This window comes from Ceratotherium simum, chromosome 30, assembly GCF_057802395.1.
Source record: "Ceratotherium simum simum isolate JZ-2026a chromosome 30, ASM5780239v1, whole genome shotgun sequence".
NCBI lineage: Eukaryota > Metazoa > Chordata > Mammalia > Perissodactyla > Rhinocerotidae > Ceratotherium > Ceratotherium simum.
The window spans coordinates 32,347,894-32,364,036 of record NC_141929.1 but is presented as its reverse complement, the minus strand read 5'-3'; the positions used below and the strand labels follow the sequence as shown (position 1 = coordinate 32,364,036).

The following is a 16,143-nucleotide window of genomic DNA, read 5'->3' as shown; positions in this document are numbered from 1 at the left end:
GAGAATGGCTAAAATCTGGGCCCGGCCCTGTGGCACAGCAGTTAAGTGCGTGCTCCGCTGCTGGCGGCCTGGGTTCGGATCCTGGGTGCACACTGAGGCACCACTTGTCAGGCCATGCTGTGGCAGCGTCCCATATAAAGTGGAGGAAGATGGGCACAGATGTTAGCCCGGGGCCGGTCTTCCTCAGCAAAAAGAGGAGGATTGGCATGGATGTTAGCTCAGGGCTGATCTTCCTCACACACACAAAAAAAGAATGGCTAAAATCTAAAAAAATGACTGACAAATTCTGGCAGCGATGTGGAGCAACTGGAACTTTTACATATTGCTGGTGAGAATGCAAAATGGTATAACATAGCCATTGTACTTGGAAAATAGTTTGGCTGTTTCTTATAAAGTTAAACATACCCTTACCATATAACCAGTAATCTCACTCCTAGGTATTTAGCCAAATGGGATGAAAACTTAGGTTCATACAGAAACATGTACATAAATGTTTATGATGACTTTATTCCTAATTGCCAAAAGGTAGAAAACAACCCAAATGTCCTTCAACTGGTTAATAGATAAGCAAACCTGTGGTACATCTAGACAATGGCCAGCCTACTACTTTGCAATAAAAAGGAACAAACTACCAATACACTCAGCAACACAGATGAATCTCAGATACATTAATGCTTAAGTGAAAGACACTAAATTCAGCAATCCATTTACTATCTGATTCCATTTCTATGACATTCTGGAAAAGGCAAAACTATAGGGACGGAACATTAGTGGTTGCTTGGGGGTGGGTTAACTACAAATGAGGGAATTTTTTAGAGCAAAGGAACTGTTTTATATCTTTATTGTGTTGGTTACATGACTATATGTATTTGTCAGAACATGCAGAACTGTACACTTCAATGGGTAAATTTTACTATATGTAAACCTTTAAAAAGTGACATTATTTTGTGCAAAAAAAGTTAGGTTAAGCATCCAGATCAGTGGCTTTCAATCCTGTGTGTACATTATCACCGCCTGGGGAGGTTTCAAAAAAAAATTCTAGCACAGAATTGGGAGTTTCTCCAATAAATGGTAGCAATATTAGACTGTTGGTTGGAGAAAGATTTGCCATCACAACTTAATAGGTGATAGCTGAGATCAAGGAAGAATATTACAAAGTGAGAAGTACTTGGGTCTAGAACCAACCTATAATATCCTAACATTTACACTACCAGGAGAAAAGAATTATCACATACCACACAAGATCAATTAAGATGACTGATCATTAGTGACACTTGTCAGGGCAGTTTCAGTGGATTAGTATAGCTTTTTGAATAATAAATTATGGTAATATTGCTTATGGTATTAAATAATTGGGAGAAAATAATACATCAGTAGGGGATTAAACTATGATACAGATGTACTATAGAATACTATATAGCAGTTAGAGAGATGTGATCCATATATACTGATATGGGAAGATCTAAGACGTATTGTTGACTGAGCACATATTCCCAAAAGTACATGAAATAAACCATTAAAAATTTTTTGAAACCCCACTTAATACACAATATTAAATTTCTTAGGAGTGCATTCCTAAAAGAGCAGAAGGCCACACAGCCTTTTTTTTTGTTCAGTGAATGAATGATAATAGTAAGTGTCCCTAGGAATTGGGTGAGGACAAGTCCAGGTATATTCTGTATGAATTTTTTTTGGAATAAGAATTTATTTATCATGTACATATTGTCGAATAAATTATGGTGTATAGAAAATTATGTATTGTATATAAATTATGAATACATAAACACATTAAGGTACAATATATAAATGTATGCTATATATTAATGTGTATTAATGTGCTATGTATATTAAGATATGCAGTTATACATTGTATAATATATACATCATAAAATGATGTATACATTATATACAAATAACATTCATATAAGGTATACAATTAACAATTTAAGGAATATTCAAGTAAGTGAGAGACTAGAGATAGCAAATGCAGACCACACTTTTAGGAAGACAAAAGGGTAGAAGAGAAAGAAGGTGGTTAATATGCCAATAATAAAGAACGTTGGTGAGTTTATTTAAAACCTCAGAAAAGTTTATTTTTTCAAAATAAAGAATAAAGGTAAGTATTATGAATAAAATATGTCTAGGATTTGCTTTAAAACAGTCTGGGGTATGGCAAATGAATGAGGGTATAGATCAAATTAGACTGGACAAAATTGTTGAAGTGAGGTGATGGTCATGTGAGGTTGTACTCTTCTACCTTCCTATGTTTGAAATTTCCTGTAATGAATGTGTGTGAAATACGCTCAGCATGCTTTCCATAAGGAAACATGGACAGTGACATTAGTAGCACATGGAAACAAATACTTTTAACAAACTACCAGAAAATAATGTGATAACTGACTTCTGGGGCTTTGGAAAAAATTAATGCTGAAGGCACTATCAACAGATCCAGTCTCTCTAGCACTCTGGCAATGTTTTTTTCTCAGTTGGGCTTCCTCATGTGAGCCACAGAATGCAGAAAATAATTTGCCTGACTTTTCTCAATTCTCTTAAGGATAATATATAACTAACTAGTACATTCTAGATCGTACTAATAAATTACCTACAATGGGTGCCTTAGGGAATTAAAGCTTCTCTTGTGAAATTCCACTTGAGAATGGCTGCTAAAAAATGAGTAACACTAACTGAAAAAAAAAAAGGGCATAATACTGTAAAATCATGCTTTTTAAAAAAAGAAAATGGAGATGAATTAAATATGGCACAGCAGTGTGATGCTCTATAACTATTATAAAAAAAAATCACAAATTTGTGAACTCCTACATTGTGGAAAACTGTACATCAAAATCACCCCTGGAGCTTGTTAAAAAATAGAAATACTCTGCCTCTACCCCAGATAGTCATCAGTCTCAGCCAGCTGGAAAGTGAAATTGGAAGGATATATAATAGTTCTTTTCCCTATAAAGGTGTTCATAACTCTTCAAAGTAAATTATTAACTCATTTGAGGTTCTTTGACTTAACATTGAACTATGAGTATTAGCATTTTAAAGTTTTTATATCTATTTTTTCCCCTCTCTAGAGACTGAGAGAAATTAACAGTATGATACGGACAGGAGAAACTCCAACCAAAAAGAGAGGGATTCTTTTGGAAGATGGAAGTGAATCACCTGCCAAAAGAATTTGTCCAGAAAATCATTCTGCCTTATTACGCCGTCTACAAGATGTAGCTAATGACCGAGGTTCCCACTGAGGTTAGTCCACTGTATTGAAACTGTCTTCTCACAGCTCTGTTGAGCAGCATCATTTAATGCATGCTAGATTATGGGGCTCTTTCCCTTAATCCTTCCAGCGTCCTTAGGATATTCTGACTCATCCCAACTGCTTTTTCCTACCATTCAGTGCTTGCCATCAAGGCTGCTTAGAATCCAAACTTGGATTTTTTAACTCTTTGGCAAAGCTTTTTCAAGTATTGCAGAGAACAAAGCGTGCTCAAATATGTGTATAAAGTCTCTATTGACGTGTTCCAGCAGAGGAACTGTATTTCAATTCATTCCTACCTGTTTTGTGGTCAGCTCTGGCCCTCATGAGGGCCAAAAACCCTAGGTATTTTGTCCTAAAACACTTGGTAGGAGTGTGCGAGTTTTGCATTCCTGAAACATAACGAGAGAGAGCGCCCAGACTCAGAGGTCCTAGTTTATTAGCCCATGTCTCCCATTCCCTTTGTGTAATTAATTCTTCCCTCTCCCATTAGGTGTGGTGCAGTGTGACAAGTGCTTGACTGTTTGGTGTGCAATGTGTGAGTGAACTTGTATAAGAAGTGGCACTTTAGAACTGTAAAAAGCATGATTTTATAACCCAGATTTTGCTGTATATTTGCAATGGCACTTTCTACAATGTAAATTTTATTAAGTACAAAACTTCCAGGCTAAACATTCAATATCTTCTTTGATGCTTTTGTACTTTTTTAAAATTGTTAAAGCCGCAGTAGCCACCTTTTGGGCATGTGTTTTAAATTCTCCAGTTTTTTGTTGTTAAGAGGGAATAGCTGGCTAAGTAAAGATTTTAAATCAAGTTGAATTAAGGAGATTAATATGAAAAATTATGACCTCTTCCTTTAGGAGGTAGTTATCCAAAAGACATGTGTCTATTAAGGTGATATATTTTAAAATATCTTTGGGTGTGTTCCTAGCAGTTTAAAAAAATAGGTTGGAGAATTTGGGTTTTTATTAGTACACAGTACCATTTATACAAATTAGAAAATGTTATTTAACAGCTATTGAATTATCTATATATACCTTTATTAATCACTATTGTTGCAGCAGTTTTAAGGTTGAATGAATAATCTTATTAGGGAGAAAATTCAATTGTAAATTGAATCAGTATAAACAAAGTTACTAGGTAACTTCATATTGCTCTGAAAGAAATATGACACTTACACTGTTCAATTAGGATAGTGTTCTGCAAAAATATTTATAAAACCTCTCAAGATACTTACTTCTACTGTAATTTTATATGAAAATAAGTGTATTTTTCAATAAAGCATTTATAAATTAATCTTTGTTTAGTTATATTGAGAAAAGGGTATTCACTTTCCTGCATAAATGACAAAGAACAATCATTTATTGGTTTATTTTGTCTCTACAAAACACATTAGTCATTCATCATTTAAATATCTGACTTCATTAGAAACCGTTTTAACACCTTTTCTCCCTCCTGCCATAAAAATACAGTAAGTAATTTGCTTTAAAAAAAAAAAAAAACTGAACAAGTGTTCTGGTTTCCTCTCACTCACCTAATATGTACCTCAGTGACAGCAGTTGGTAAAACAGTAAGACAGTAGGCTGAAGACTGAGGTTCAAATGATCTTCCACTTAAAAGTGCTAATACGCTATGGAACCTGCTCTCTCTATGCCTCTCCTCTCTGTATCCTAACATATGTACAACTGAAACCACTGATTTAAAACTCATTAGATAGTGCTGAACTCTGTCTATTCTATTAGTTTAAATGAATGCAACTTACCTTTAGCATTATATTCAGAAAAATACTTAATCCTCAAGGTCCCCAGTAATTTGGAGTACTGAACTAGATAACCACCTTAAAGACACTTCTGACAGAAGTAATGCATTACTTAAAGAGAGGTTTCCAGAACTTGCTGTTAGAACCTAAGCATACACGGACGACACTGGTATCAGTCATTGTTCACACAGTTTTACTCTTCAGGCAGTCCTCTGCCATTGGTCAGCTTTACCTAGGCCCAAGTCCGGCAGAAAAGTGCATGGTGCACCAGATTCACCAGCTCTTAAGTTGCTACTGTTTTCTCTTCTTTACTGAAAGGTTGTACTGAGCCAGGCTTTACCCATGACAGGCCAGCAACATGAACACTTTTATTGTGCTGTTCTTCAGGTTTCTTCTAGGCACAATCAAAAACAGACATTAAAAAATGAATGATGAGATTTCAGCACTGTACAAGCTCATTTCCCAAAAAGTTATTTGTATATAATGAGTAGTTTCCAATAAAGACGTTTTAGAAAGGAAACTGAGTTAACTATTTCAAAAATGGTAGTCTACTTACCTTCTGTGTCAGCATCTTCTCTCTGGCTTCATCATGTACAGAAGGATTCCATGGAGAAAAGCTTAAAGGAAGAGAAAAATATTAACTGCTTTGGCTTACTAAATTTGTATAACATCCATTTTTTAATGCTTAAGCCAGTTCCCCTAACAAAACTTAAGAAGGAACAACACTTTTGAAGAGTAGTCTTTAATCAGTTGTCAACATGTAAGTTTTAGACATTATCTAAATGGTTTTTTCACATAACTACTATCCCTTATAGAGCACTTCACATGGGTTAGCTGACTGAAGCCTCACAATGACCCCTGAAGTACTATTATTTAAAGATAAAGTGAGGCACAGTAAAATCAAGTAATAGCTCTGGGTCACCAAAGCCAGTAAGTGCAACAGCCAACCAGTCTATCTGCAGCGCTCTTAAACACGACAGTATGTTACCTCCCCAGCCATACCAGTGCTGCCAAAGCTAAATCACCAATTCTTCAGTTTTCAATACTCCTCCACACACTCTTCCCCAAGATCAAACATCATAGCGCTAAAGGAACCACTATTCACACTATTCACTCGCACACTATTCAGTTTCCTTCCTTTCACCAAATCCGGATGTCGATGGGGGTAAGGCAGTTTAAGAGGAGCTCCAGCTAAAACCGCCAACTGAAAAGTCCTGACATTTGAATGAGCACATTACAAGGATCCTAAGGAAACTGGCACAATGTGCCAGTCAATGGGAAACTTTTTGTTTAAGGGAAGAGCCCCAAAGGTATCAGAAATCGAGTTGACGGCATGTAATAAAAGTTGTAGACTAACAGATTATACACTTCTAAATTCCCCTTCTAAGACCACCTGGAAAATAGAAGCACAGTACTGCAAAGTGCAGTTGAATTCTCTAGGTACTGTAGCACTTACCTAATTGCATAGGGGTCTTCTATTTTAGGTTGGTCAAACAAACGTGCAGTGCACACCTTAACACTGTCAATCACTTTACTTTTAAAAAGCTGAATATCTTTTTCATACCTGTGTTAAAAGTTTAAATCAAAAAGTTACCCACAAAATCAACTTCTGCATTTTCGAATTTATCTTAAATAACAAAGCAAAGTAACATACAGTACTGCAGCCTCTGGGTTTAGGGGGCTTGCTGTATCAATCTTGTAGAACACTCTCCTTGCATACATTAATACTTGCCAAATATGGTTATGGTTCCGCCTAAAGGGAAACAACATGATTACTGAGGATTCCTCTTGCCGACTTACGTCACCAGAAGAAACACTTATTTACTAACCTCCACTTTGCAAATGCTCTCTTCACATCCAGTTCACCTGAGGTGGGATCAACTAGCGGGTGAAAGACGGGAATATCAAACACCAAGCGCTAGATTTAAAGAGAGACATGACCTTTAATGGACACAGTGGAGCTTGTTAGACCATACAGATGGCTGTAAAAGGAGCTTCCAGACAAGGCAGTCATGTTGTTTTAAGTCAAAGAGCTGCCCCAAGGGGGATACGTAACTATTTTCACCATTTGCCTATAAAACTACATTTTGCAATGAAGGAAGAAAAAGCCACATTTTACTACAGCACAGCGATCGCCGTTGACATAGTAAGTGCTGTAGTACAGCGTCCAGCCTCACCTGCACACCCTGAGCAGAGAAACAAAGCTGCAGGCAGAGGCTGGCATGACAAAAGATGCACAAGGCACAAAAGTCCCCTTGAAAGACTACTGAGTAGACAAACATTTGGGGAAACTGAAATCATAAAAGTACTAGGTCAGAAAAAGAACCAAGAAATCTTGCAAGTCCTTTAAGCCCTCCTCACCGACCAAAAAAAGCAGCAGACTCTCTCCTACTTACTGGACAGTCACCGTCTGGGTAGTTATCAGGGATGTAAACTGTAAACTTAAATACACCGTCTTGATAAAGTCCATGCCGTATGAATATTACTCCAAACCACACTGTAGGAAAAAATAAGAACAATTATGGCTTAAGTTTGTGTCAGAGGAGCCAAATATGCTATAAATTAGGAGTGAATCCTTCTTACTTAATGCAGAGCGGTAAGATGGCTGCACGTAGACACCTGGTAACTTCTGCTTCACAACCAAGGTACTAAAACAGAAGCAGCAGAATAATGAAACTGTATGGATGTAAATGACACACAGAGATCGACATTCATTTTGTGAGAGCAGGAATAGTCCCTCAAGTTAGCTGATGCCCTAACTATGCAAGCAGAGTCATCACAATCTCGCCTGGCCCTGACTGTTGCCCGTTTACTAGCTTCATAACACAAGCTCACAGAGAAACACATGAGCCAAAAAAGGGCCCCACATTCAGAAATTAAAGCCAAACAGGGATACACAAAGAATCAAGTTTTCCTCCCAGAAATCAGCTTCCCCAACACATCATCTTGGAAACCAATTTGTAGGTAATTCTGAACAATGCAACCTGATATAAGTTCTGGATATTAAGTTTTAGGTAAATGAGAGTATTTGTAAAATTATTGCTTTTGTGACTATGGACGATAGATCTCACCCACACACATTCAAAAGCTGTTTTTAAACACAATTTTAGGTAATTAAGAATAAATTAAAATTCCATGGGATTGCCCTCACGTAGCTGTCCTTTTCAGTTTGAACAGCGAGAAGGCCACGTTTAGATTTGCAGTGTTCTTGGTGAAGCCAGGCATCAGCATGAGGTGCCCACACTACTCTGCTCCTAAACTGACCCCACGACTCAGATGCGTGAACTCTGTGGGACTTGGTGTGGGGAACGGTGGGTGCTGAAACAAGACAAGTCCACTGACCAAGTCTGCACTGGCTCTTCTGGGACCTCCTCACCCTCCGACAGCCGTTCTGCTCTGTTCTTGCAACTGAGCTATGAGCCTAAATAAGTAAGGACGTGACCAGACCTTGAAAGGAACAATGTTGACCCAGGGCCTTAAAACACAACCTACCAATCCAGAATTTTATTGAGAAGTAGCTTGTTGGACCTTGGTTGATTGTTTTTATTACCTATTTGCCATCACACTTATTTTTAATCATCTTAAAATAGTTATTCCATTTTTAAGTCACTAAAATTCAGCATGTCAACAGCAGCACAGTTGGCAGATGTATCTACTACAGTGAGGTTTGCCAGAAAGGCAACTTTGTGTTCTAATACAGACAGCAGATTTAATACCACAATAGAAGCCTGTCCAGCCTCGAACACAAGGCCTCCATTACAAAGCTAAAGGGACCACTGCTCCCAGATCACACTCAGCCAATTACACTGGGGCCTCAGACCTCTGATCATACATTAGTACACTGTGGGAGGGCTCAAGGATGCTTTTTTTTTTTTTGTGAGGAGATCGGCCCTGTGCTAACATCCGCCAATCCTCCTCTTTTTTTGCCGAGGAAGACGGCCCTGGGCTAACATCCGTGCCCATCCTCCTCCACTTTATATGGGACGCCGCCACAGCATGGCTTGCCAAAGCAGTGCGTCGGTGCGCGCCTGGGGTCCGAACCAGCGAACCCCGGGCTGCCGCAGCGGAGCGCGCGCACCCAACCTCTTGCGCCACTGGGCCGGCCCCTCAAGGATGCTTTTAAAACAACTTCATGTACAAAAGAATTTTAAAATGATTGAAATTAAGAATTCTCCAAACTTTCTTCCCTTGTAACAAATTATCCAATCAAATGCCATCTGCATTCATTCACTATCTGAGCCCATCTTGGGCCAGGTGCTGTGTCATCAATATTAGCACTCTGCAGAAGTGCTCATCTCCTCACACTCTGCAGATGCGTGCAACTTCAGTCCAATCTTAGACTTCTGTGACGAGTCAAGTTCTTTCTTACATGGAGCCCAAATCTTTATAACTGCCTAGTTCTGCCATTGGGGGTCATACAGAATAAGTCAAATCCCCTTTCTAATGACAGACCTTCAAATATACGAAGATAGCTTTAATAAGTACTTCCTCAGTTTTATCCCAGTCAGTGGTTCCAGTTCCTTCGATTGTTGACTCCTAAGGTCTGGCTTCCTGACTCCATCTACCAGGACCATCTTTTCGATCTGTCAGAATGCCTTTTACAAGGAGAGCACCAGAATGGAGCACAAGCCTCCAGCTGGGCCTGACCCAAGAGAGAACAGATTGCCACCTTCCCACTGTCCCGCCCTCTACAACAACCTCTTCAGGAGAATTCCTCACCTCATGTGAAGGAAGACCAAAATTAAGTTACTAAGTTCCTGACCTACTATAGGTGCTTAATAAATCTTAGTTTCTTCCTCCTCTTACTCTCCAAAACAGACATGGAAATTAAAGCACATATTTGCCTTTAAATCTTATTTACCCAAGCTCTGAATGAGAATCACTACAATTAGGAGAGGATATTTGTATAACACTACTTAGGCCTTGGTTAAGAAAGATGATATTGCCAGCAATAGCCTCCGTCATTCTAAATACATTAAGGCTGATATTGGAGGAGGATGGGTTTGAGCTTTAAGATTAAATGGCTGCCATTTACTGAGTCCATCAAAATAAATTTGATTCTTCACCTTCAAGGGTCATTCAAAATTTAACCAAATAGTTTGTTAAGAACTTACAATTCTGCAAGAAGAGAGTACTCCAGGTAGAAGGGTCCGTAAGAAGCATGTGTGCCATTTGTTGACTGTGCTGCTGGGGCAGGAGATGTTGGCTTGGTGATGGGCAAAGCGTTTTTGGGAATAGAAGGCAGCTGTTTCTTTGGAGCAGAGCGTGGAGGACTGGTTTTCACGTCCCCTGTTAATGTCTTCTCTTCACCATCAGATCGCTATTCAAGATGAAGCAGTGAGAACATGTTAGGATGATTCTTAAATCGCAAGAGTACAGGTGATGGACTCTTAGTCTTTGACCTAAAGGCTGAAATTACTCTTTTACAAGGACATTCTAGCACCGTGATTAAGATAACTTGCAAGTCCTTTGAGCAGGCAGGCCATTATAAAGAGCAGAACAAACTGAAGCAAGACTGAAACATTAGAAAACTTGCTCTTTAGCTGCATCCTATAAAGACAATATTTACAGGATTGAAGTGAAACAGAGGAAAAAATGGTTTTTCCTGGTGGCCCCAAAAAGAGGGCAAGGTGTTACTAAAGCAATTAAACTGTCCAAGACTAGAAAAATCCCTGGCACTTAAATGCTGCAGAAGGTCAGGTGCTAAGAGCTCAAAATAAGTAGCACAGATGACTGAAAGGAGTCACTGCCTGATGTTAGCACTTGGAATCAAGCTATTCTCTCACTCGCGTGGGTCCAATTTTGATTTTGTCCCTAATGGATATGTTTCCATATTTGGACCATCACCAGCATAAACTGTCACCCTTAGTCAAAGACAAAGTTCTAAATGAATCAGAGACTAAACTACCATCTCATAGGTGCTTCCTTGGCTCAAGTACAGCCAAAGGCTGTTTAATTAGCTGTATTAAAAATGTATATCATGTGCATAGAAAAAAAGATGGGTCATAGTGGTGTTCTCTTTGAGGTGGAATTAGGAGTTATATTCATTTTCTTTTTGTCTGTCTGTGTATTTTAAGCTTTCCTGAAATGTATTCTTTTTGCAGTTAAAAAATAGACATTTAGAGGGCCAGCCATTTAGGGGGCCAGCCCCGTGGTGCAGTGGTTAAATTCACGCGCTCAGCTTCGGCGGCCCAGGTTTTGCAGGTTTTGATCCCAGGTGCGGACCTATGCACCACTTATCGGGCCATGCTGTGGCAGGTGTCCCACATATAAAATGGAGGAAGATAGGCACAGATGTTAGCTCAGGGCCAATATTCCTCAGCAAAAACAGGAGGATTGGCGGCAGATGTTAGCTCAGGGCTGATCTCCCTAACCAAAAAAAAAAACAGACATTTAGAAAAATTAAACCAGTCGCCTCAAGTCTGACTTAAGCACATTGGACCGGCCTTTCCCAAGGCTTCTCTAACCATGGCATCTTGCAGTTTGGTAGAAAAAATACCACAATCACGTGTCAAAAATTTCATCATGTGTAAATATAACCTAAGTCAAAATAATCTGAGAATTCTGAATACCAGAATGATTTCTATTTGAGAGGTGAACAGTCTTAAAAACTGACCTTAATCTACAAAATTATTTCTCAAAAGTAAAACCTGAACTAGAAAAGCCAGGTAATTTTGTTAAGATTATAGGCAACCTCGGTACGAATTATTGGCTTTTATTGTGACGCAAATGGGTTTCCTCGCTAAATTTATATCAACTATATACCTACTTTGCGTACAGAGCTTGTAGACATGCTCCAGAAAGGGTTCATAACGCGTACTCCAAACAAGAAATTCAGTGGTCTGTGTCATCAAACTCTTCTGTCTGCAGAATTCACTTTACCTTAAAATGAGATGGGAAAACACAGAAATACACCAACACCAACAGTTAAGACTTCTGAAATAGTCAAAACTAAATCTGACGCTCTAAGTAGAAATACAATATAATGTTCTATTATATATAGTTATAAAAACCTAGAGGAAAAAGTCTTCAGAAATAGGTTCCTTCAATACCCACCCCCTCTTCTGACTCCAATTTCTTTCCCACCTTTAAATGCCTACAGGAATCTGTGTACTGAGTCCTTGGCCAAGATTCAGAATATTCAGTGACACAGTTCAGCTTTGGTGCCAGCAATGCAGAAGATACAGACTACAACAGTTGCTACTAGCGTAATATGTAGGCATTGGACTAGTGGGAAAGCCAGGTTCAGAATGCACTGTACCCACATAGACAAAAGGTTATGGGTTATGCGCATTAGAGAGCCAAGGGGACTGATTTAAGAGAGTCTTAAAATGAGTTTTCTTAAGTAAAAAATTATTCTCTCCAGGGGCCAGCCTGGTGGCATAGCGGTTAAGTGCATGTGCTCCACTTTGGCGGCCCGGGGTTCGCAGGTTCGGATCCCAGGCGTGCACCGACGCACCACTTGTCAAGCCACGCTGTGGCGGCATCCCATATAAAGCAGAGGAGGATGGGCACGGATGTTAGCCCAGGGCCAATCTTCCTCAGCAAAAAGAGGAGGATTGGCATCAGATGTTAGCTCAGGGCTGATCTTCCTCACACACAAAAAATTATTCTCTCCAGTGAAACTAGTAGCCAAAGAAATAAGAAAAAAACAGAGGCAAGGTGGAGCATATAAGAAGACAGAGGGAAAACCGGGTCCTGTCGGGACCATCCCCAAGAAACCACCTTTTTCAGCTGCTTAAAATGTGGAAGCTGCGGGATTAGGCATTCAAGGAATTGCCAAGCAATTCATACAGAAGACACAACCGAGGAGTGCACAAGAGACGTTTCACAAACACAGACCTTCCACCACAGCTTCAAGTAGTGGATGAGACAGCCTGTCTCAAAGGTCACAAAGTCAGTGGGTCGTTTACTAAAAATGCAAAGGAAGAGGCAAAGGAAAAGAAGGGACCGAGCTGTAAGAACAGCGACTTCTCTGCTGATTCCCCGCCCCGGCTCCGTTATGTTGCAAGTGGAGCTCCTTCTCTGCATTCCTACTTGCACCGACCAAAAGGCTGGAGGTGAAAAGGGTCAAAACTTAGCCACACTTGACTCAAATTCAAAAGAAGCAAATCATTAGAAAATCATGTACCAAATGTCCCTAATCAGCAAAAATTTGTTTTCTGATGAGCCTAGGACATCCATAGGTCGGTACCAGGTGTCCCATACCCAGCTAGTGCCAATTACTGCTGTTTTGCTTTCCAAGATGTAATGCCACCCAGTAATTAAAGCAAAGGAATGAGGATCCTGGTTCTTCCACTCACCTGTTGACTTACATCCAGTAAATAGCAACTTATTGCTGAGAGCTCTCTGCCAATCTGCTTTTAAAGGTGACTATGATACAGATGAAAATAGTTGGGACATCAAAAATGGGTGGGGGCATGCATGTTCCTGTTTGGCCCAAAGGAAAGCACTGGTTTTCAGATCCAGAGTACTGTGCAGCATCCCACCATCACCTAGGACAGACCTGATTTAACAGGGGACCCCTCCCCCTTGGGACACAGTGCTCACCTAAATCTACTGGGGTGGATCAGTCACCTGTAAGGTCCCTTCCAAGTCTAACACATAATGATTCCATGACTTTGCCTTTAAAAATCAAATAAAACTTGCCCCCCCGTTCCTCCTCTCTTTAAGCAGGAGGTATGGTCTACTGCTGTGTAAGTATTCCACCAGGGATAACTCCACCATTTATTAGATGTCTAGTGTACCCAAGCACAGAATAGCATTTTCCAACAGGACCGACATAAATGGAAGGAAGACATAGGACAAGTCCTAGTTATTAGGAAACAATTTTAAAATTTCTTCGGGTTCAGCCATACAAACAAAACGGGATTGCCTTCCTTTATATCATGCAGCCGAGAAGTCAGTATCGTGGACCCGTACGAATGATCCGTCCATGACAGCAGCGAAAACAGAGCCGGGCGCTGCTTTCCTCCTCTGTGCCACGGTCCCTAAATAGGCACTAACTTAATACATCACCCCGACCAGCCTTAAATTCCACGTTAAGAGGCGACGGAGCAGGGCCCACACACGAAAACAGCTTTGCCCGGGCCCTGGCTCGCTGCGGACAGCCGGGACGAGCAGCCTCGCCGGGGGCGGAAAACCATCTCCGCGCACGCCGCGAATCTGGACAAACCTGTCTCGAGGTGATGCAAACCAGGGGCCATGTCCGGGCCTCGCAGCTAGCTCGAGGCCGGCCCCGGGCCCGCGAGCCCCTCGGGTGGGGGGCTGAGGGCCTCCGGGGCTCGGGGACCCCCCTCAACCAGGGCGCGGGGCCGGGGCCGGCGAGGGCGGGCCCCAGCAGGGCGAGCCGGGCGGGCCCGCCTCCCTCCCTCAGGCCGGCCGGCCCAGCTCCCAGACAGCCCCCAGCGGCGGGCCCGGGTCCGCGGCGGCCGGCGCAGCAGGTGCCTGCAACCGCGGACAGGTGCCCAGCCCCGCCCCCGTGTCCCAGCGCGGCCGCCGTCGCTCCGGAGTCCCGAGCGCCGGGTAGGGCGGACAAACGACGGGCCCGAGGACGCCCGCGACCCAGCTTTCAGGACTCCACGGATCTCGGTACCTACCAGCGGCCTGACAGCGCACCGCAACCCAGTGCTTTCAGCGCAGCGCTCCCGACTGCTGAGCGCCGTCGCGGCCCCACAGCATCTCCGGCCGCAGCGCCAGCCCAGCCCCTGCCCGCTCCCCGCCCCGCCCTGCTCTCAGCGCCGGGCGCCGCCCCCCGCCCCCCGCCCCACGCCCCTGGGCCCGGACGCTTCCGCCCAGCCTCCCGGCGCCAAGTGGCTCCCACACCTGTCCGTCAAGGACGTTCTTCCGGGGGCGCTGGGACGCCGGCACTCTGTCCCGCCAATCAAACCTGCTCCCTCGGGTGGGGCAGCACTCGACCCTCCCCTTACGTAACAGCGCCGCAGCCAAGTGTCAGTCATGGAAGTATGCGCCCGGGGGGAGGGAGGGGGAGGAAACAAACAAGCGCCGGGACATAATTGGTCACGACGTCCGCCAGTCACCAGGGAGACCCGCCCACTGGCTTGTGCGTGGCCGCCGCAGCCATTCAGCAAGACTGTGACTTCGGGTTTTCCGCGCTGGGCCAGGGCGGGGCCGGAGACCCCGAGAGAGGGGGCTTGGGGGCGGGGCCGGCCGCGGACGGTCCGCAGGCCCTGGCGGTGCCGCGAGCCCGAGGCCGCCACGTCGGGCCGCCGGGTCCCCGGCCGGGAGCGGGCGAGGCGGGGGAGCTGTCGGGTCGGGAGAACGTGGAAGGAGGCTCTGTGTCCCGTCGGGAGACGCCCGTCTTCTCTGTCAGAGCGGAGGAGCTCGTGGATACAGAGGCCCAGCCAAACGCCCAAGTCATCCCTGGGCGGGAGCGCTGCCAGAGCAGCTTCTAAAAATGCACCTATGGGACCCAACCTATAGCATCCGAATCCGGGGGGCGGTGAGTACCGGGAACTCACATTGTCACCGGCTCCTCTGGTGGTTCTGGTGCTCACTGCGGTTTGAGGACCTCGCCCCTGGCAACGTAGCTCCTGGTCCTCTGATGTGTTTATCTTTACACACACCCTCACTATGATGTGGAGCCCCTTTACCGCCTGTCTTGACTGCTCAAAAGCCTTCAGCGGGAGCCGTTTCAGATGGAATCAAATCCTGACTTACAAGGCGCGCCCTTTGTTGGCCTCGTTCCCATATTCCCATCTCATTTCCCACGTCTGTCTCCGGCCTGTTGCTGTGACGCCTGCCCTTGGCTTGCAGACCACCGAGCGTTTTCTTACAGCGGTCCCTTCTCTTGGGGTGCCCTTCCAATCTCCACCCAACTCAGTATCTTACACTCAGAAGAGGAGAGAGATTCTCTGACCGGATTGTCTGTCCAGTTTTTGGTTGCCTTTGAAATTCTGGTAAAATGACCTTCTTGTTGAGTGGCAGGCAGCCAGACTCTCCTAATGTTAATCCCAAGGGTTGGTTCTGAAATCCAACTTCCTCTCCAGCTGAAAACACTCCTGAGCCACTTCCTTTTGTCCAGTTTGAATACACTTAGGAATGTGGTAATGCTCTTAATGTTGGTCTCAATATAAAAAGGCAGGCAAGCAGGAAATCCTTTCTTCTG

At 43.1% G+C, this 16,143-nt stretch overlaps 2 protein-coding genes across 5 annotated transcripts in view; one reads left to right on the top strand and one right to left on the bottom strand.

Moving 5' to 3' along the window:
- RBL2 (RB transcriptional corepressor like 2) overlaps nt 1-4,552 on the top strand; it is a 52,007-nt gene extending 47,455 nt beyond the window's left edge. For both annotated transcript variants that reach the window (XM_087420253.1, XM_014788392.2), the window contains exon 22: nt 3,078-4,552. In XM_087420253.1, the coding sequence (XP_087276379.1) occupies nt 3,078-3,248 (171 nt within the window). In that variant the 3' untranslated portion in view covers nt 3,249-4,552. The remainder of the gene's footprint in view (nt 1-3,077) is intronic.
- A 60-nt stretch (nt 4,553-4,612) lies between these two features.
- On the bottom strand, nt 4,613-14,724 carry AKTIP (AKT interacting protein). 3 transcript variants are annotated; one of them, XM_087420254.1, is made up of 10 exons: nt 14,615-14,724; nt 11,785-11,897; nt 10,130-10,335; nt 7,599-7,663; nt 7,412-7,512; nt 6,845-6,933; nt 6,670-6,768; nt 6,472-6,579; nt 5,572-5,632; nt 4,613-5,409 (listed from the first exon to the last, which is right to left on the bottom strand). In XM_087420254.1, the coding sequence occupies exons 2-10, from the start codon at nt 11,824-11,826 to the stop codon at nt 5,299-5,301; spliced, it is 882 nt and encodes a 293-aa protein (XP_087276380.1). In that variant the 5' UTR covers nt 11,827-11,897; nt 14,615-14,724; the 3' UTR covers nt 4,613-5,298. The 3 variants fall into 3 exon arrangements, with proteins under 3 accessions (XP_087276380.1, XP_087276381.1, XP_014643880.1); XM_087420255.1 differs by having other exon boundaries at nt 4,613-5,406; XM_014788394.2 differs by lacking the exon at nt 14,615-14,724 and adding an exon at nt 14,191-14,290.
- Between the last annotated feature and the right edge of the window lie 1,419 nt (nt 14,725-16,143).

Excerpts from the sequence above, each read along its gene's own strand:
- AKTIP (XM_087420254.1), bottom strand. The coding sequence starts at position 11,826 with ATGAACCCTTTCTGGAGCATGTCTACAAGCTCTGTACGCAAA. Across the intron at positions 10,336-11,784 it reads CTACAAGCTCTGTACGCAAA|CGATCTGATGGTGAAGAGAA; the intron begins GTAGGTATATAG and ends CATCTTGAATAG. Across the intron at positions 6,934-7,411 it reads ACCCAGACGGTGACTGTCCA|CGCTTGGTGTTTGATATTCC; the intron begins GTAAGTAGGAGA and ends CTTTAAATCTAG.